The 22,404-nt window shown below is 37.9% G+C and overlaps 1 protein-coding gene across 1 annotated transcript in view; it reads right to left on the bottom strand.

The window, feature by feature from the left end:
• Positions 1-18,168, bottom strand: part of LOC140238289 (uncharacterized) — a 30,188-nt gene extending 12,020 nt beyond the window's left edge. The window contains exons 1-12 of the mRNA XM_072318225.1: positions 18,004-18,168; positions 14,367-14,627; positions 13,423-13,526; positions 12,375-12,529; positions 11,613-11,781; positions 10,512-10,654; positions 9,695-9,773; positions 8,825-9,033; positions 8,294-8,402; positions 7,717-7,926; positions 7,296-7,343; positions 1,102-1,273 (exon numbers count right to left, since the gene is read on the bottom strand). Coding sequence (XP_072174326.1) covers positions 1,102-1,273; positions 7,296-7,343; positions 7,717-7,926; positions 8,294-8,402; positions 8,825-9,033; positions 9,695-9,773; positions 10,512-10,654; positions 11,613-11,781; positions 12,375-12,529; positions 13,423-13,526; positions 14,367-14,627; positions 18,004-18,168 — 1,824 coding nt within the window. The remainder of the gene's footprint in view (positions 1-1,101; positions 1,274-7,295; positions 7,344-7,716; positions 7,927-8,293; positions 8,403-8,824; positions 9,034-9,694; positions 9,774-10,511; positions 10,655-11,612; positions 11,782-12,374; positions 12,530-13,422; positions 13,527-14,366; positions 14,628-18,003) is intronic.
• Positions 18,169-22,404: the final 4,236 nt, after the last annotated feature.

Genomic DNA, 22,404 nt, shown 5'->3' with positions numbered 1-22,404 from the left:
CGCACTGCAAGTAGCACTCAGCTCGAGTACGAATATATTCAGTTAAATTTAACAAAATGATGGCGTATGCGTAAACTTATATCAGTTCTCTTGAACGTTTTTGGTTTACTAATCCTTTAAACACAAGGAAACGCCGCGTGCATTGTCTCTGTATCATAAGACAAAAGAAATTGTAAGCCTAAATCACCAATGAAAAAAGAAGTCTACCTAATTGATAATTTAAAGAGAATCACCGCAGAGTTTTTCTAAAAGTATGCATGACTTTGAATATCATTAGCCGCTAGACATTCTTTCAAACTGATAACAGAGTGACAAGATAAATAATAGGGTTTGAGAGGTAGGTAAAGAACAATGTTTTTTTGTTTTTGTCTTTGTCTTTGTTTTGTTTTGTTTTTGTTTTTTTTCAACACAACGTTGAGTATAGACAGGAACAATTGCATAAAATCTTCAACCACTGCGTAGCATTGTATTACCCGGCTCACTATACCTATATCCTGGGCATGTTATGTGGGTCTAGGGTAATTACCCCTTGTGCAATCACCCCGGACTCTTCCGCTGACCCTAACCATAATCCTAACCCTCAACCTAACCCTAACCCTAAAACTCAAGTTCTAACCCTAAACCTAACACTAACCCTAACCCAAGTTCTAACCCTAAACCTAACCCTAACCCTAATCTTTACTATAACCTTATACCACAACCAGTATTTAGCCGGGATGGGGGTGGAGAGTAATTGCCTTGATACGGATTATGTCCATGATTTTCATCTGTCTCTTTCTTGTAGGTGGTTTATCTTAAATAAGTTCGACACGCTTATACAAAGTTCAAGACTCAATTATCTAAGAAATTCCACAATCACATCAAAGAATGATTTGATGATAGTGTAAAACAAAAAGAACAGGAGAAACAGCTTGGACAGTTTGCATATGGTGGAGAAAGTTTTCATAGAAAACTAACAAGAAACGTCATACACTATTATGTGAAAGACATTTTTACGGACATTCATAATTCCATATTTAACCTTGATAACTCGATTTCTTGTAAGTTTAGAGATAATTTCTCTGTTACTAACTATGTACCATACGCTAAATACCAACCTACCTTACACCAGTGGTCCGTGTCGCCAGAAATGAACACTCCTCCAAGAGTCTGCCATGGTGCTATGAATTCCAGAAGACATAGCAAGTTGTATATCACTATCTGATAGCGACCAAATTCCCCAAATTCGTGAAGAACATCGTCAAATTTCCGATCACCTTCCTTCATGTTGGCACTTCGAAAATGAGAATGGCTCTCCAAAATATTCTCAGTCAATTTATGAAGGGAAATCTAATCCGGGTTAATGATGACGCACTTTTAAGTAAATGTAGCTATGACAGAGAATTCTAACTGAAAGGGTCCAATTTTTTTTTTTTTTTTTTTTAAAGCGATGACTCCCAGGGAAGTGAGAATATCGCCTGAAAATTGCCAGAAGAAAGAGTCGCAACCTTCATATCCGCATGAAATCCCCCGAGGCCCCACGAACTTATTACTTTACCGTGGCATCAAACTATTTCGACGATATCATTTTGACTGTTGTAAGTGGGGATTTGCGTTTGAGTGAATAGAAGAGCGTAGGAAGAATGGTGAACTTTGAACCACTCAAAAGTATTATTTGTTGACATGGCAAGATGTTATTACATATCTCCTTTTGGGACCCTACGGCGCACGGCTAATCTTGGATAGGTTCATTCGCAAATATAATGTAAGAAGTGCGAGGGATGTTTGCAGAGTCATTAAACAAAATCCAGATGAAAGCGGTATGGTTGAGCATATTGTGTGTGTTCTTTTTTCTCATAAAAAAAAAAGTCAAACTCTACTTTGAATGCACATAATGATTGGCAAAGAATGAACAGATGGATCTCTGTCCTACAAATATTGTAAGTGACTAGCTTGAAGAGTTTGGTGCTATATAGAGTTGCGTGAAACAGAAGCTGTACATTGCTGTAATGGACATTTCTCTAATCTGCCATCAGATATCAGTCTAACAAGTATGACAATCTGTAGAGGGTAGGAGACGAGCAGACAGCAGCAGGAACCTACAGCTGTCTGAATCCAATCCTAGTAACAATACGGAATCCTTAACCTTTTCTTCGTGACAGTTTCATACTGCACATGCCTAACTGCACAATATGATACATGGGATGGCTTGCAAACACACTGCAGGTGCTGTGGAAGAGTCATCAATTTTTATTTATTTATTTATTTTTATTTATTTATTTTTTTTTTTGCAGTCGTGTTCTCACTATGCATGATCCAATATATGATTCTATAAGTAAACTTTTCGTGAGCTATAGCCAATGGCAGAGTTGTGTTGTGACGTCATTATCGCCGCATCTGCCTTGCATAGTGTGTGACTGCGACGAACATCACCGTGATATGAGAAAGCTCAGACGTTCAATCAAGAACTTTCAAATACTCCAGATTCTAATATAGAGGCACGCTATATTATTTTGATCACAAAGTATTCATCGAAGTCAATTTGAACAAGAAATGGAGTTTTCCCTTGACGACTGCTTGTGATTTCAGCATTACTGATGGTTTGTTTTGGGGATGGTTATAGGCAAAGCTATTTTATGATACACGGATCTTCAATGTGCTGTTTGGTGTAAATAATACTCGGCGGCTCTATCTCGGGTCACGGACGTTTGCTTTACCGAAGTTCAAGTGTCGAAGTGTCAATCAAAGTTACTAAGCCTCAAGAGCTTAATCATTTTGTTACAATCCTGGGGTTCTTTGATTGTTTGTACATGCTGCGGCCGCCTGTTAATCTCATGAGTAAACCACCTGCGTGACTTTGACTATTAGGACTTACGAGTTTCACCAATTATAATGTTTAGTAAAAGGCTAATACACACTGCAGTAAAGCTGAAAATGGGCATTACCATTTTGTGATTTCGCATTAATTAAAGAACTTCAATCCAAGTGTAAGTAATTTGAGGGTCTCCAATATGCACCATCATGATCAAGTTGTTTTCCTTGATAGCGTATCAGGGCAAATACCCCCCCCCCCTTCCCGGCTAAATACTGGTTAGTGATAAGGTTAGAGTAAAGATGAGGGTTAGAGTTAGGGTTAGGTTTAGGGTATAGAGTTTGGTTAAGGGTTAGGATTAGGTTCAGGCTTAGGATTATTTATAGGGTGAGGGTCAGGGGATTGCCCTATGCCCCTTGATAAAAAGTACCAAAATAATTTGTCTCTCCACTTGTGAAGACATACTCTCATTATTTGACAAACCAATCAGGTGCAGGTGGTACTTGATGTGATATCTGAAAGTAAATTCATTTTTGACCAATTAGAATTATGTGCTGTATACGATACCCAGAGTAAGGACGGCCGGTCAGAAGGGCATCCCAAACATTCAAATTGAACTTTCTAATTGTCGGATTTCGCTCAGATCTTTACTGACTGTGTTTGTCCATGATAATTCTCATCAGGTAGTTTGTCACCCCAATACCAGTACTTTTGCCCTAACTGTATCAATTGGCTGTATGAAAACGAGTACTGATTGAAGTACTTGAATCTGTGTGTGTCCTGCTGTTTGCCGAAGTGATTGTGAATAAATATTGTAGAATACATTACACACAATCGGTATTAAACACGGGTGGATGCACATGACCATCTGCCCTTATGTACGAAATGGATGTACTGAATTCTCTATAAAAAGTAATCAGTAAATCTATCTATCCATTCATTTTATATACATCTAGTGTATATATATAATATATATATATATATATATATATATATATATATATATATATATATATATATATATATACATATATTTATATTCATATACATACATACATACATACATATACATACATACATAATGAATGACTCCTTCTGTTATATCAAAGCAGTCGGCGGGACGGTTGTTTTTATTTCACTAACCGTTTATTACAAATCGGAATTGCAAGATGATATGAAAACTGTTTTGTTATAGGCCTACTGAAAACATAGCTACTACGAAAACAGATTTTGGTTCCCATCGCAATGCAGGCCTGTATCCAACACTTGCTCATAAGGGAATTCTGTAAGAGTGATATTAAAGCTGATGGTCCCATACAACAACGTTGCTGTAATGGAAATCATCGACTGTTAAACAAACTTCGATCCCCATCAATGTAAAAACCCCAAACCTAACAACAACAACAACAACAACAACAACAACAACAACAACAACAACAACAACAACAACAGCAGCAGCAGCAGCAGCAGCAGCAGCAGCAACAACAACAACAACAACAACAAAATCCTAGCTCAGGGAACAACATTACTTAATAACAGTGAGAATTAAGTACAACATATTTTCTGGTAGCATCTGATAAACCTTTCCCGTATTTAAACAAAAGATTAAAATAAAAAATTGCAATGTAGGCTTAATACACATAAAGAGATGAAAACATTGTTTCCCGCGTGTAGCAAAAGAAATAGGCAAATTTTGACAGTGACAAGGTAGACCTAAAACGAAATTCTACAATTATAGTCCTCACATTTCCTTATAAATCCACGATTCCTATTGGAAAATACAATATACTGTGTCTATTAAAATTAGAACTTGAACTTGAACTTGAACTTTTGATTTTAGGAATAGCGTCTAGCTTGAGCTTTTTTCGGTGTTCCTTCTATACACCCGCTGTCCATGTACACCGGTTATGTGGTGAATTGGTATTTATGTGTTCTGTGGAAGACGTTGATAGGTCAAGCACGCGGATGACCTGTTTTTTTCCCCTTTTCAATTTATTTTTGTGCGCAGACAAGGCTTAAACTGCCAGAAAAATAATGGCCTGTCATCAGAAAAGAAGCCTAAGATAATTGTTTCGTATGCTTTTACCTACATTTTATCTTTACACCCTGCTTTAAAGTCCAGAACTGCGAAATTGATAACAAAAGTAGGCCTACATTGCATTATATAGTTCCTTTATATAAACGAGGGACATCGATGGAGCAATGGCTTTTCTATATAGCTCTACATTTCACCTGTTTAATGATATTTGATTGTATTTACAATACATAAAAATAGTGACTTTTTTCAATTTACTATACAGGATGTGTTTTTATCATGATATCTATCCTTTAATGCGGATATACACCTACATGCATGAGTGTTACACAGACTAATAAGGTAATACTACCCACAATGATTACACTGAACTCTTTAGAAATGCTCAACGCATACAAGTTTTGCAGACAAAACAATAAGTATACAAGTTGCTGATATGTTTCAATGAATATAACAGATAAAATACATGAATCTATAAATATTGAGACCAGAACCGATCTCATCAACACCACGATAGCCGGTCGCTCCTACAGTTCTTATACACACTCACTGGACTGTCGTTGGTCAGAAAGCATTAAGGTTTAACCTGTTTATGGACCACGCCATACACACTTGTTCAATAAGACTGATAGAATGAGAGAATGAATACATTTCATAAATGCGCTCTCTTGTGTCTGAAAGGAGGAAATATTGTGTCATTACCTCCATAATAAGCATAAGTATGTCGTCATGCAGGATAACTCCGGTTGCTTTTTCAATGATAGAAACAGAAACAGCCAGCAAAAAAAAAAAAAAAAAAAATTAAAAATGAATGACACCGAATTTGTAAAACTATAAAACATTTTCTCTTTATGAGTAGAAGCATGACATCAATATTGAATAACTGAAAAACTGAAGAAAAAAATGAAAATCGCTGTAGTTATCGCTGGAGTATTGGTGTGTTGTGGAGGAGGTCCTGGCATCTTAATCAGAAGAACCACGATTCAGTAAGTAAAGCAATGGATAGACTGTAAAGACCACTAAAATTCTTTTGACTCAGGTTGAAAATAGGAGTAGTTGGCAAAGCTGATATAATAACAATATCAGACCTCTCCGGCAAAACACTTTGATTGAATAAGATCAGAATTCACCGCAAATAACTAGTATGGATATTTGTCATGGAAATGATGGATGGAAGGATTGAGATCTGTAAGACGAGTAAAATTCTTGAAGGTGCACGGTCTTTTGTCATGACCGGGCAGCGTCAAAGTCTCATATGATTCGTTGTTTGATGAAAATGTTTATTTTCTTTATGACTTGCGATACTGCAGAGGTTACTATTATTATAAGGTTCTCTCTTGGCAGGCACGGAAACAGTAAATACCAGACGAGTTTGTAGGGCTGATCGAACTTTAGACCTAGCATTGTTAAAGAGTGATCCTAATTCGACCGCCTTTCTTTGGGTGAACTGCGACGGACCCTCTTCCGATGAGACGCCATGAATCAAGGACAGCTTTTTTCGTCAAAGGATCACACCGTCACCCACAATTATAGCTCTCTTCACAGCGCCGAGTGTGGTCGTCCTTTCTGAAGTAGAACTGATTACAATCATCCTGCCATTGCAGGTGTTTCAGTTTGCTTCAATCTACAGTACAAGCGATTGTAGTTCTCTTCCTATTTTTGACAGGCTGCATGAACGTACACTGCCCTCAACAACGCGCAACACAACAAGCCGATGTTCTATATTCTACTCGAGCCACTGGATGTGATCAGCTTTTAAGTTGGACAAGAAGTCTGGACGTCCTTGAATATCAGCTAACTTCCGTAGTAAGTGATTGTGGTCCGGTTAAGGATTGATTGATTGATTTGATTGATTTGATTTGAATTCATTTCCACTTTGAGTTTACGAAAGTACGAAACAAACATTAACTAGTTCCAATGATTATTACAAGTCGTATACGATAATATATTGTTCATTTGTATATAAAATAAGTACAAAGAAATCGAAACAATACATCACTTGCAACACTTGCAGTCGTAAGAACCAAAGTGGGGGAGCCTAAATCAAAAGCATAGCTTCTATTACTTAGGCCCCCGGAAAAAAAAACACACATCCAAAATGTCATCATAATGAGACACATGTAACAATAAACAAAATATATACATTGTACCGGAATGGCATAAAGAACCACAACAATAACTAAAAATGAGAGAGAGAGAGAGAAAGAGAGAAAGAGAGAGAGAAAGAGAGAGATAGGGGCGTGGCACGTGCAGCAAACTGAGTCATAGTCTGCATTTCTGTGAGTAATAATAATAATCGCTGCTTTTCAAGTTTTGTGATCAATGTGCTTCGTCAGTGTTCGTGTACTTTTGCTGATTGTACCATCCGGCCCTTGAAAAAAAAAAAAGGACTGTTCTCATGGTGTCTTGTTCGCGGCTGAATGTTTTCAAACATGTACATCCAGTTCTCCGCCAGAAGCTTTTTGATACGGGTAGGAAGTCGCCTTGATTCCTCGACTTCGTCTCCGCCCGCCTTGCCTGCAAATATGGACAAAAAATCATTTTAGTGAGAAAGATGCAGCTTCAAAATAACAACAGTTTGTCTCACTCTAATGTATTCGTGTTTTTTTTTCTCTATCAGTATTGACTATATCACACACGTATCAAATTGAAAGTATACAACATTGCTGTAATTTAATACATTTACACACTCAAAGATGTACCAAGGAATGTTATCTTTATATGAATGTTATCTTGTATGTCTACATTGTAGCGATATAGTATCTGATGTTCTGCTTCAATAGGCATGCGATCTCTCTCACGTCCCTGCATGTATTTTGCTCTGATTCTAGCTGAACCTAACTTCAAATTAGACATCTACCGGGGGTTGTTAACCAATATAAAGACGTACCAGCCAATGTTCTCTGCATCGTGCAGGGTCTCTGGAATATTCTTGCCCTGAGTCTCCGGGAGAAAGAATGCCGCAGCACCCGCTAGGATTGACACCGACCCAAAGATGAGAAGAGGAAGCGGCACCCAGACCTTACCCAGTCGAAGGAACTGTGGACACAGGATGTTGGCCAGGTTGGAGAAGAAGTTGGTGGTCCCTATCGCTGTGTTCCTGATGAAGACCAGATGATACGGTTACTATGGCAACAATCAGTCTGTTGTTGCTTATAACACTGTTTCTGATAACAATTATAATATCAAGGTTAATTATATTGGTAGTGTAAAGTAAAGTTTTACTCGAGACCTTTAGCATGAGAAAATATTGCAAAGACTCAATGATTAACATGAAAACAATTTGCCGTTATTACATTAAAAATGAACATTAAATCATTCTGTGACTCCTGGAGGTAAGCCTTCCGGATCTTGTCACCTCGTTCAATAACTACAAACAAATGAGCTTGTGAAACCTCATTTGCTTGATACCAAATCTTTGCAAGTTCATTCCACCGTGAGCGGATACACCGGGTAGAGTCGCATACCTGACTGTTGTCGGAAAGATTTCTGCTGCTTGTAGATAGATGATACAAAATGACGCAGTGATGGCAAACTTTCCCAGCATAGCAACGCTAGCTCGTCCAATACCGTATGCTGCAAGATCCACATGCAAAAGAAACAAAAAAGAAGAGAGAAGGATCATTACGCAATGCTGTATGATCTAAATACTGATATTTCATCATCATTTACATGAAGAACAAAACAGACGACCTCTAAACATGCAGAGTATCAGGTATCATTGACGTTATCTTTCCGATGAGAAAATTAATTTATTTAGTAATGGAATACAATTTTACTTTAAAAAAAAGGTGAAAGAAAGGTGAGAGAAAATATATAAACCTGTACAAAATAAAATTATTTTCCTCTATGAAACCAAGGCACATGCACATACAAACATACAAAACACACACACACACACACACACACACACACACAAACAAACATGCACGCCCGCTATCAACCAATCGGATAACACAAAACAAGCTAAGGATGCGCGCGCAACCCAAGATACTTACGGATAAATATAGTGGCTATGATCGAGAGGCCACTCGTGAACATAAAAAACATGTAGGTGGGTCGTCTGCCCCAGTATTCGATAGGATAGATCACGCCACAGGAGGCGGGAATCTCCACTACTCCAGATATGGCAAAAGCGATGTATTTGTTCACACCGAGAGTGTCCGTGCTTAGCGATAATCCGAAGTAAACGATTGTGTTGACGATGCTATGGGATGTTAATCAGAAACCAAAAAAGACAAATGTAATGATTTATCATACAAAACAACAGCAATGAAAACTCTACAATGGATGTATTGTCATTTGGTCTGTGTATTATAGTATCACTTTGTTAATCACATCTTGAACTCGGCGCCAAAGATTCGAAGGGTTACACTCAGAAGGGTGAGATCATTGCAAGTTTGCCGATTTAATCGACCCAGAGACTAAGTCATGTCAGTCACAGTCATGACAAGAGCATAATATTATTCGGCGAGCTTTGTGAGAAGCGCCCTCTCAATACCAGCTACATAATCGTTACTTTTGCACTCGTAGAAATCAGAACATTATTATACGACACTCGTCTAATATAGAAAATAACATTATGTGTGTGTGTATTAAGGGCACATTTATATGATGTGTATACATGCATCATCGTATGAATGTATGTATGTTTATGTATGCATGCATGTGCATATTGAAGGATCTCATTCAAAAGACTGTCAAAAGAGTAATCTCCTGGGCAGTGATGTCTCTGTAGACGATTTGAATAGTCGATTATAAACTAACTGCTGTGTTGCACTAACATCAGGTAGAGCTAAACAAGAGATGGAAATGGACGGACAAAAATGTAACGTTGAGGAACCAAAATATAAATATAACCAACTTACATTTGAAAAACAATGTTGAGCGAGTAGAGTCTTAAACGTGGCATGCGTAGTAAATCGAAAAGTCCCTCTTGCAATTTGACTTCATCTCCCTGCAGGAAAAATCAAACGGACAATTAAAGGCACGTTCTTTGTATTATCAACACAATGAAATCATTGAGTTAAAACATACTATATATCACAAGCCATGATAGCCACAAAAGAATGTGAAAATTAAAGTAGAAAAGACTATAGAATAAAGAAAATAAAGGTAACGAAAGTCATTGTCGAGAGAACAAAGGGGGGGGGGGGTACGGGCTAAAACTTCCCAAAGTCTAATGACCCGCTTACCGACCGTCAGTGATCAATGAATAGGTGGGTCAGTTCGTTGACGAAGGCTGTAGCGTCGACAAAGTCCGGAGGTAAACAGTACGCATTACGATCAAGATCAAAAGTATAACACCAATTTCAGATATAAGATTATTAATGACCATGATAATGACAACAGGGGCCACGGAAAGCCAATAGTGCTCCTGGTTAGTTGGTTGATTGGTTGGTTGGTTGGTTGGTTGGTTGGTTGGTTGGTTGGTTGGTTGGTTGGTTGGTTGGGTCAAGGGTCAATGCTCCCCACCCCCTCTTCCACCCCCTCTCCTATCTAGTGCTCAAAGCGCTGACTGAAATCTTTACGATGGTTAATAGGGAGAGTTGCTGTTCCTTCGTTTCAGCCAGAAGATGAACACACTCAACATCTTATCAAAACTTCCCACCGAGTATATCATCCACTGGGAAACAAACAAACAAACAAACAAGCAAACAGCCGACAATATGATATTGAAGAAACTCACCGATTCAGGGACTATGTCGCACATCGTGAAGGTTTCGCTCAGTTTCCTGTTGTTCCATTTGGCTAACCGTCGCATTATTTTTCGGGCTTCAGGTTCGCGCCCTTTTGACACCAACCATCTGGCGGATTCCGGAATGATACTTAAGAAATCACAGACAGAAGCACAAAGAAGAGAAATGGGCCGGCCATCTTTTCAAGCTATGCTTACAATGGCGGCCCTCTGCATAACCGCTTCTTAACTACAATTGTTATAATCCCCGCTGCATAGACATGCATACAGTATATTATATCATTAATTTCCTTTTATATCTTTGTTTATGCAAGTCAAACGACCCTGTTCTGAATTCACTTTGTATATTTCCCACATGTTCATGATTATGTACCTTATGTATATTGATTTGCTGACTGATTTTATGATTTGCAGAAAATAAAATATCTATTAAATAAACAAAACAAATTTTCGGGATCGAACGAAGAATGCCTCGCTTACAAACTTCGTGAAACATCATAACATATTTTATGTGTGCAAACTGGAAGGGGAGTTTACCCAAAATATATGGAGTTATTGAGTGCAGAAATATTTTAGTGCACACCAGTTTGAAGGAAATCGAGAAACCTGTTCGGAATCTATGAACTGTAACAGTTTCATCCATCATCCCTTGATAAGAAGACTTCAACAATTCGTGATGTTTAGGGCAAAGTATAAAGAAGATGTAAAGAGAGTTCAACATTAATCATTTTAAGTCTCATCTATTATTTTGATATCAGCATAATGAAAAAGCAATCTCGGCTATTAAATGATGTATCCTATTTTCCACAAACTTCGCTGATGTGCATTACTAATATTGCTGCATTCACTCAATTCACATTATGTTTGAGGTAAATTTAAAGAAAATGCATTCATTGTGATTGAAGGGAGAATAGTTCTACACAAAACATAAATGTCATTACATTTTGAAATTCCGTAACTTTCATCTTAAATCCTGTTTTTACTTTAAAAATTCTGATCCCATGCTTCTTCTTTTTTTTTTGTTGCTTTTTTTATAGATTAGTTGTCAGAAGCAACGCGAATGAGAAGGGGCACGAAGTTTGTCCTACCAGAAAAACAGGAGGAGAACAAATGGTACTACGGATATGACCAGATATAGCTTCCTCCAGTATCTGATGTAGTAAGCAATGAAGGCGAGTGACATGTAGCCCATGGAAAAGACCATCCAAATCACGTTTCCCGCAACGTTACGCTTGGACGGTCCGACGAATTCATTGGCTGTCAGAGATTGAAAAGAGCGCCACAGGTGCATTAACATCTTTGAATATTGTCATCCCACCCGGCCACCCATGTACTTACTCGACATAAAAACGCAACCATAATATAAAGATTTCCGATATTCAAATACTGTCTAATTCTTCGAAAAGAATGGAAACAATGCTACATCCGCAATTACTTATGAATTTACACAATATAAATGATAAATCTTGGACTACAATCCACGGCATGAGTATGCACTTGTTCCCCATGTCTGTAATTTAGATTTACGGTCCCATACTAAACAATGAAATTTGCCTCTTCCAAAGTGCTCGCTCCGTTTTTGTGTTTTGTTTTTTTATTCGCCTAAGTACACTGCATCATCCTCTTTGTTCAGATAAATTTCTCTCGATTTTGATCTTAACCTAACACGTGATTATATGTCTTCATAGCTTCCCCCCAAAAAAACAACAACAACAAAAAACAAACAAACAACTACAACAATCTTAGTGAATTAGTGACAGGCTTGTCATGGAGACAAACATCCTGTATGGACCAATGACGTGAATTCGGCACGCTATAGAAACATTGTTCTGTATAACAGCAACACTCACCGAGAACAAAGGCAGAAGACATAACTCCCATGACGGACGCTCCTGCCACAACTCTGAAGATCAAGAACATCCACATGCCAGTTGAAAATGACACCGCCACGCCCGCCGACGCGTGTACGACCAGACACAGGAATAGGCTGCGATGGCGACCGATTCTTTGGAAAGCGCGGAACCAAATTAAAAAAGAAGAAGAAGAAAGTGTTCGAGTTTTTGCATTATTTCCTCCTTCTGCTTTTGTTTCTCCTGTTGAAACTATTATTCGGTAATCAACTTCATCCCACTGTTTCTCTTGCTGATCAAATATCTTGTGTTATGCAAAAGCATCTAAATTTACTGACGTCAATATCCGAAACAATAATCTGTCATTACTGCAACCATAGCTCGGCTTTACGTTGTGTCTTCAACGCCTAAATTTTTTTCCACCCGATTTGTTAACTGCATGCAGTCTTGGAAAACGCTTATGGCACCATAGTTCTTTGGCCCCACCATCGGCTCTTCTACATCGAACTCACAATTTGGCGCCATGATTGTCGTTGTCGTTAAACTTAGGCTTTGGGTTCTACATATTTGTGTAATTTCGCATTCGATGAAAGATGAAACGCTCTAACTTTGCTTTGCCTCGTTGAGAAAAGTTATATCCTTTCTCACCTCGTGTAAAATCGTTTACACAGCAATAGTCAGCGTTCACTATTTACATGGTATAATTCCATTCATACACAGTTCTCGGCGAACTATCATAAAGCCTGAGTATCGTTTTGAGTCATGGCACACAATGTTGTATTCTTATTTAATATGTTTTGACTATATAGTTATATGAATATATCATTCATATGTTTTATATTTGCTATCGGTATATTATTTTGACCATTATGTCCAAAAGATTTCATGCGCATGTGTATGTCTTTTCCTTTTCTTTCAAGGTTGAGAGAGAAGTCTTCTTCAGTACTTGGGTTATACTCTGTTAAATTTGCTGAACAGATATCAAACAGTTCTCACCTCATTGGCATGCATTCTGTACTTTCGATATTTGCGATGATAATACTCTCACCTATCGGCCATTATTCCACACAGCACAGCTCCAATAGCATTGCCGGCAAAGTACAGGGATTGAGAGAGCGGCTCCAAATACTCCCGTCCACACACCAGGTCAAACTGAATGTAGAAATGAAAATGATTGCATCAATGGAATTTATTCACATGAACATATATATATATATATATATATATATATATATATATATATATATATATATATAAAAATATATATATATAAATATATATATATATATATATATATAAATATATATATATATATATATATATATAAATATATATATATATATATATATATATAAATATATATATATATATATATATATATATATATATAATATATATATATATATATATATATATATATATATATATATAAATATAAACTATTGAATTGAATTGAATTGAATTGAATATATATATATATATGTTTGTGTACGGCTGTTAAATCACAGTTACTTCTATATATGGCCTGAGTAGGTGTAAATACTTTCCTACAAAATGTTGTTGGCCTTCATTTCAAGAGGCCTACGTATCTATAAATATTCAGGCCTCCTTAATCTATAGATATGAATTAGTTCGTTATTTGTATCTCTAAATCAGTAAGACAAAAAGAAAATCTACAAGTAAACAAAGGTAGTATAGACGGACGGTCATTTACGAAACAAAGCGAAAACAAGGGATTTAGACAATCTCCACTTTTAACTCACTATAGAGATAAGATGCAGTTCTGTTACATAGCAGTTGATTTCTTTTCCTTTTTTGTTGTTTATAGAAAATAGTCTAACCTCATATCATCGGGTTTCAAATGCCATTTCAATGAGCTCCTAGTTTCGTTGACTTAGTTTAGGAACTTACATCCCCTTAATTGTATTTCAATCCATCGGATGTTTGTTCCTTTCACAGCAGGCCATATTAAATTATATTCTATCATCTTACGTCTTGGTTGACCGTCAAAGATTCGTCGCTCGCTTCGGCGTATTCCCAGCCGGCGTCACAGCCGATGAGGCCGCTACCAGTAAGGTCCAAGTCCGGAATGAACTCCACACCCGTCACATTGTACCGCCGGCAGGAGGCATACTGCTTTTCACCATCTTTGGTATAGTTCCAAGGGATGCCGGCTTCTCTCTTCGCTATGGAACAGCCCCAAGTCGTATTGAAGCCATATGAATCACAGTCTACTGAACTCCATTCTGGTATCTTCCAAGAACAGGAAAAAAAAATGACGATAACACGGGATAGAAAAATCTAAACAACACAATCAAACAAGAATAAACAATAAAGCAAAGCATAAAAACCCCGAACTCAACTATATATATATTTTTTTTCATAGGTACATGCACATGGTACAGTGAGTTTCTGCACTGATTACGTACACTTATTATTATTTCAAAATACACAATGATGAACAAGGGAAATTGTAGATAGTAGATATCATACATCTCGGCTTCACAATTTAGTGTGTGTTTATACTTTATTTCGATATACGTGTAGACATGTACAGTATATTGCTCTGTTTTTGCATGATACGTTTTGTACACTTATATTCTTTGTTGAAAATGATAATGAAAATGAATGAAGAATGAATAAAAACTTAGCTCTTTTTCTTTCTCCCAAAGCAACAACATACAACGTGCTGTAAGCCTGAAAAAAAAAATTATCATGTCTCTTACCGCAAGAGGTATTTTAAACTAATTTCAAAAGTTATAAGCTACTGTGACAAATCACTATAAGTAACTAAAATACATTCTTAAGGCAGAATCTTATGATACCACCTATTAGATTAGTAAAAACGTCGCTCTTGAGTCATGCATTGTGCTAGCTACATAGTCATTTAATAATGATATGTATAAAAGGTGGTACAAATGAAACCATGGTTTAAACCATGGACAGAAACCATGGAGCGCCAAGTGTCGCATCGAATATTTCGTTACGAAATCAGTCATTTCGTCGATGAAATGGTTATTTTGTAACGAGATGACAACATTTTGTAACTAAATGAACATTTCGTTAACGAAACGGTCATTTTGTCGATGAAATGACCGATTTCGTAACGAAATATTCCGTGCGACACTTGGCGCTCCATGGTTTTTGTCCATAGTTTAAACCATGCATTGTACCACCTTCGTGAATTCGGGCCAATGTGTCTGTCTGTCAGTATCTCTGTCTCCCTATCTCTTTCCCTTTCTCCTAGTCTTCCTCCATCCCTAACCTATTTTCTCTATAGAACGCTGAATTCACACCATAATCAGGGGGGGGGGGGGGGGGGGGGAGGGCATGTGAACAAAAGCATCCCATATGTTCCACACACGTTAATCGCTCTGTGTCATCAAGATGTATAGGCATGATAAGGAGCATTTTATATCAAGGTGAATGGGCTTTCTTTCTCTTCATTTTGCGACATTGAAAGCCTGAATGAGGTTCGGAGTCCGTAGTCTGGAGCTGTACTTATTGTTGTCAAAATTTTATTCCAAACATCCTTTCGATGCTGCCATATCTTAACTTAACCTTTAGTCGACATTGTTTGAAATCGCGACTGGGGTGTTGTCTTAATGGCGTTTGTTGCTAATTCGTATCGCCAAGCGGGACCTTAAAGTCTTGGGACGGTATCGACCTGAAAACTGATTTTAAAAAAGAGTGACAACGCTTTCAAATATCCCTTCCACTCTGTATCCACTTGGACAGCATAATTAACGCTGTTAATTCATCCCGCACAATACGAGCTCTACCGACAGAAGAAAACAGTTTAATTCCTATAGTTCTTATGAAGCAAATAATGTTCAATATGTGCATAAACTAGTGCTACTCGAAGCGCTCTTGTTGCATTTGAGAATTGGTCACTTCACCATTTTTCTCGAGCATGCGTCAGTCGTATTTTACGCATAAGGTCTCATATGAAGGAGAAAGTTATTTTAGTCAAGAACTTTGTTTTTCGAAAAAAAGATAATGGTAAAAGTCTGGAAACTCACTCAAAGTCGCAATTTGCGCGGGCAAGTGAAAATTTGGTACCACCACTGTCCATTGTTATAACTCATTCATAATGACCTTGAATGAACATTGAGTTGTGTATCAAATGAAAGAAGAGAAGCATATCTTTCCATTCATGTAGGCCTACATCTCATAAAACATATTCACAATTTTAATGTATATATTTATATACATGTATATATATATATGTATATATATATATACATATATCCTCTAACGCTTTACAAATATCACGATAAAGTGGTAATATTATCAAGCTAGTGTGTTTTCTATGAGTGTCCCGCGCACGTTTAAGCGATTATGTATGTGTGTTTGTGTGTGTGTGTTTATCTCAGCACTTTGACCGGACGAAATGGCGGTTCGGCCAGTTTTGATAGTTATTACGTAATTAACATCATTAACGTCATCATGGCGTGCTATGACCCTGTATCAGTTAAAATACGATTTATATGTACTTGTAAAGCCTTAGATAGTCACGGTCATCCTCGTACAGATTACTGTTTATCTTGAACTTCGGTGAAATGACTAAATTAGTCATTTCATTATAGTCATTTCATATGAAAGGATGATAGATACGCCTCTCCAACACAAATTTGTTCTACATCTTTCAATGCCAATTTCAGTTGTCAGTTTCACTTTAGTTTGATATTTGTCAGAAAATTATATATTTTGGAAACATCGTCATATCCTTACTTTTTCACATGCAGAACCCGAGAGACAAAATTATGAAACCTTGCGAAAGAAATATATCAGTAAATGTAATAAACGGATTACTGCAGATACAGAGGTAAGATAAAAGAAAGCTTGATACGTACATACAGGGAAAAGGCTGTATATAGCCTGGAGTTTCAACTCTTTCATAAAGATGTAGTGATACTGGAGTTGTATTACCACAACATGCAAAATCATCAAACACACATACGACTACCTGGTACCCAAGAAAAAAAATCAAATCACGGTAAAAGATTAATGCCCGACACACTACTTTGCAACAGTATTAGACGACAATAAAAATTTGAAATAGATTTTCTTTGTTACTTTATATTGCTTTTGTGCTTTTTAAGAGCTGCTGTCCTTTACAACGGCCTTATATATTCGTTGTGCCTCTAAGTTAAAGAGTAGGATTTCTTGAGGTCTACTTTTAACACTCGGCTGATAAGCACATGGTAAGTGCTGAGACCATGAAACTAGTTTGCTCAGTGTTCGAACGGTATTTGCTCCAATTCTGGACAACTTGTGTCTGCTCCATTTCTGTGACTTGTGTGTTTAATCAAATCATTGGCCTTGTTGTGATCAAGGGCCATTGTTCAGGTCGATGAATGACCAATTGAATGATAACCCCTGACCGGCTTCAAAATAACCCCGAATGACAGTCATGCTATGCATGAGTGACGTTTTGAATTTGTAAGTAAATGGTTTTGATTTGATGGCTGAACTGGGCAACAAATTTTGAAGTGTTGTGCGGCATACCTTGTGAACCCTCACTTGCCAGGGATACTAAATGAAGACAATGAGATTTTATAGCGACATGTTAATAGCTATATCCATTGTTGACCAAATGCACATTCGTTGGAAAATGTTGACTTACTGCGCACCAGTGCTCCGGTTCGCCAGACGTGAATACCGTGACAAGGGTTTGCCATGATATCACAAATTGAAAAAGACACAGAACTCCATATATCACGATCTGATAGCGACCAAACTCTCCCAGCTCGACCAGGGTGTCATCAAACGTCCGTTGTGGTTGTGTCATGTCGACCCGTTGATGACGAACGTCAGGGTATCTATGCTCGTGGAACGCGTTAACTGGATCAAGGAGTTACCTCCTTGACTGGAACAAGACGTTATGCATACACTCTAGGGAAGTGTAAACAGGAGTCCTGAAGATGCGGAGCAGGAATATAAAGTATATGTACTCTTTTTTTGTCACCGATGTGATGCGGTTGACCGGGACTACTTCCCACAAAACAAAAAATACTACGCATCGAAGTGTTTGTCGAGATTATGACTTGTATGAATCAAAACATATATCATACTAGGTGTTAAAAAAAAAAAAATCCCCACTTTTGATCCCTAATAGCTCGAAAACGATATATCAGATATCACTGTCATTGATATGACTAATAGCTGAATAGTGTACAATTTTGTTGGAGGTGATTTGACTATGAAAGCATGGATCAGTTTCATAAAATCCATGATTAATTCTAAAGTTAAGTTCCAGATTTGGTCAAATCTAAACCCTCTGTACAAAATTGAGCTTTACACAGGAACCAATGATGTGAATGTCAGTGTGTGCTTACAATGACCCTGAACAATAGACATGAATGCCACCGAATATCACCTTTTCAGAGCTCTGCTGACTAGGCTTCTGGTTTCTTGCCTCAAGGCACTTGAACGCTTTATTAGTAATTCATAAAAGGGGTATCTTAAGGGGGTATCTCATCGGGCTTGAAACTAGTTCGCGACTAGTTCGCAACTCCAGATCTTGCTGGTTGCAGAGACGTCTCCGCGACGTCTCAGAGACGTCGCCGAGACCTGCTGGAGACCAGAACAAGGTGTCTCGCCCATTCGCATACAAGAAATTGTACGCAAATGGGATATAACAGATAAAAAAAAAGAGATATAACAGATAACAAGAGATATAAAAGGGCAAAAATTTATGGCAAAAAAGAAACGTGCCATAAAAACTTAACATTGGGCCCTTAAAGTTCGTTGACCCGTGCCTGTGACCTTTGACCTTGTGGTGACCATCCGATCAACAAGGGACATCTACCATCCAAGTTTGGTCACAAATGGACCTATGGATCAAAAGTTATGACCCATAATAGAAACGCGCAATAAAAACTTAACATTGGGATCTAAAAGTTCGTTGACTCATGCTTGTGACAATTGACCTTGTGATGACCATCCACTCCCCAAGGGACATCTACCATCCAAGTTTAGTCACAAATAGAGTTATGGATCAAAAGTTATGACCCATAATAGAAACGCGCCATAAAACTTAACATTGGGCTCTAAAAGTTCGTTGACCCCTGCTTGTAACCTTTGACCTTGTGGTGATCATCCACTCCCCAAGGGACATCTACCATCCAAGTTTAGTCACAAACGGACCTATGGATCAAAAGTTATGACACATAATAGAAACGCGCCATAAAAACTTAACATTGGGCCCTACAGTTCATTGACCCCTGCCTGTGAGCTTTGACCTTGAGGTGACCTTAATGTGAAACTTTGTATGACCCCTCTTCCCTCGAAGTTTGATTGCAATTGAAGCCCAGAGTAAAGAGTTATTGAAGTTTTTGTAGCGTTACGGACAGACGACTGAAGACGGACGGACGACGGACGGACGATGGACTGACGACGGACGGACAGACGCCGCAGGCGATCCCTTAGTCTCCCCTCACCTCCGGTGGGCTCGACAAAAACTGGTGAGAGGTCGCGGAGACGTCTCCGCGACTCTATTTGACGCTGTTTGACCTACTTTAGAAACCACGTGACCCATCTGCGTGCTGACATCCTGCCTAGATCAAGTCAGGTGATCCTGCAACGGCTCCATCATGTTTGAAATTTTTGACACCTGCCATAACTCGTCTCAGAGACGTCTCCTAGGTGAGACCGCAAGCCATTTTTATGTTGGAGACTTCTCCGCGACTGCTGCGACTGATAAGTTGGAGACGTCGCGGAGACGTCTCCGTTGGTGAGATACAGCCTTTACTGAGCGGCGAATGTTTGCGAACGAAACGAATTTGGGATTTCGCCAGGGTTCGTAAAGGGTTGCAAAGGGTTCGTTAAAAGTCGCAAGAAAGTTCGCCAACGGTTTTTATTTTCGCAAGTAGTTTTTCTTGTCACAAAGAAATTTTGAACATGTTCAAAATTTTTTGCGAATTTGTATTTTCCCTAACAGTTACAAGCATTCGCAAAACACTCGTAAGAATTCGCAAACGGTCGTAAAACGGTGTCGCTAACATTTTTTATTGATGCGCCACTGCTAGCAAACAAGTGACCATAATTATGGTTCCAATATAGAATTGAGAAATTGAGAGAAATTTGTCATATAGAAAGTTCTTGAAGCTCTTGACATCTCCGTCATGTAATTGCTGCAAAAGATTTTCATATTGACCAAAGTCTGTCCTCTGCAGCAACCACTCTCTGACCAAAACAGTCTTTCTTTTCTTCTTTCTTTCTTTTCTTTCTCTTAATTAAGCTGCACGATAGCTGTAACAACAGCCATGTATAAAAGCAGCTCTTCAAGGATAGATCTTCTGGAAATCCATCTTGAACGGTGGTCACAAGAGATCTGAATGCAGTGGAAGGTAGTACGTTCGTTTTGTGAGTCTGACTATACATAATCGCCTGGTACTTTTCCAGGTCCCAAAACATTCGCAAATTGTCGCAAGGGATTGGCAAACAGTTGATAATATTTGCAAAACTGTCGCTAACATTATGCTAGCAGTCGCTAATAGTCGCCACCTGTGTTTCGCTTACACTTTCGCAAATATTCGCTCAAGTGTCGCTAATTGTCGCTAAACATCGCAAAAACAAGCTGAAAAAGTAGCTAACTGTCGCTAATGACAGAAGCGAACCCTGATTTTTCGTCAGAAAAATTGGCAAATCTCAAATTAATTCGTTACGTTCGCAAACGTTCGCCGCTCAGTGAGATACCCCCTGGCCTGGGCACTGCTAGTCTGAATTCATGGTAAAGGGTAAAATGCATACACATAAAAAAAAAGTCAACACATGTTTTCGTGTGCTTGCATACACTACATTTCAGGATGAATAAAAACTAGCTGTGATAGTGGAATTTCTCATGAATAAGTAATAGAGCATTCAAACCCTGGCCATTGTTCAGGACCATTGTCTGGAAGTTAACCACACACTCCAATGCACACCAATTGAGCCCTGTGCAAAGTTAATGTTTTGTACAGAAGGTTGAAAATAGAGCAAAATCTGAACCCTAACTTAAAAATACATCTTGAATTTAATGAAATTGACTTACGCTTTCATTTTTAAATTGCCTCCAACAAAAGTGTACAGTCTCCAGCTATTGCCTACTATATAGTGTATCAATGTCAGTGTTATCCGATATATAGTTTTGAATTATTACGGATCAAAAGTTGGAAACGTTTTTTGCAACACCAAGTACATGGATCTTGCAGTAGGAATGCAGCAAACTATAAGCGTTGCGTAATGTTCGATACGGCGGCATAAACACTATATTAAGCCAAGTTAAGTCTTTAAATATCAACCATGATATGAGCAATTTCATATTAATATGTCAAATTAATCTTTGATACGGAGATGCATGTACGTCTATTCATTTCTTATTGAAAGTAGATAAATGCATTAAAACATTATAAAAGTTACTGTTGTTGACTTATACACTAAGTCTTATCATACACTTATTTCCACGATGGTATTCGTAAATAGTTTTTTTTCCCTGCAAATACAGGGATTCTTTTAAGCCACTGATATATTTCATGCTTTTTATGCTCTCTTAGTATGATTACTTGAACTTGTAATGAGTGAAATATAACTCGTTTCACTCTTTTCCATTATATTGAAGAAATGCTTTGACTATCGATCTGGTGTTCTGTTTCGGCATACATTTTGGGTGTATGCGTGAGATAGATAACCTTTCTTATATCCCGAACTACACACAATCGCTTTCTTCTTATATCCCGAACTACACACAATCGCTTTCTTCCTGATGCGACACTTTATTACGCTCAGAAAATTATGCCACGACATAGCATAATAAGAAATTAATACGAAATAAGGACCCACAGAATGATATTTAATGGTTGCATCCGCTTCATCCAGTCATGGAAATTGTACCTTTGCGAACAAATAACAGGGATCTAATGTAATTCAAATGAAATTCAATTCAACTCATACCGTTAATTCTTAGAACGTAATAAAAAAGGCAACATCCACATGTGCACAGTCTCACTATATGAAAATATATCAGTCAAAGATTGTTGTGCAGCCA

The sequence above is a fragment of the Diadema setosum genome, chromosome 14, assembly GCF_964275005.1.
Source record: "Diadema setosum chromosome 14, eeDiaSeto1, whole genome shotgun sequence".
NCBI classification, from domain to species: Eukaryota; Metazoa; Echinodermata; class Echinoidea; order Diadematoida; family Diadematidae; genus Diadema; species Diadema setosum.
Note: the sequence above shows the minus strand (reverse complement) of the source record. Positions and strands in the feature narration are given on the sequence as shown.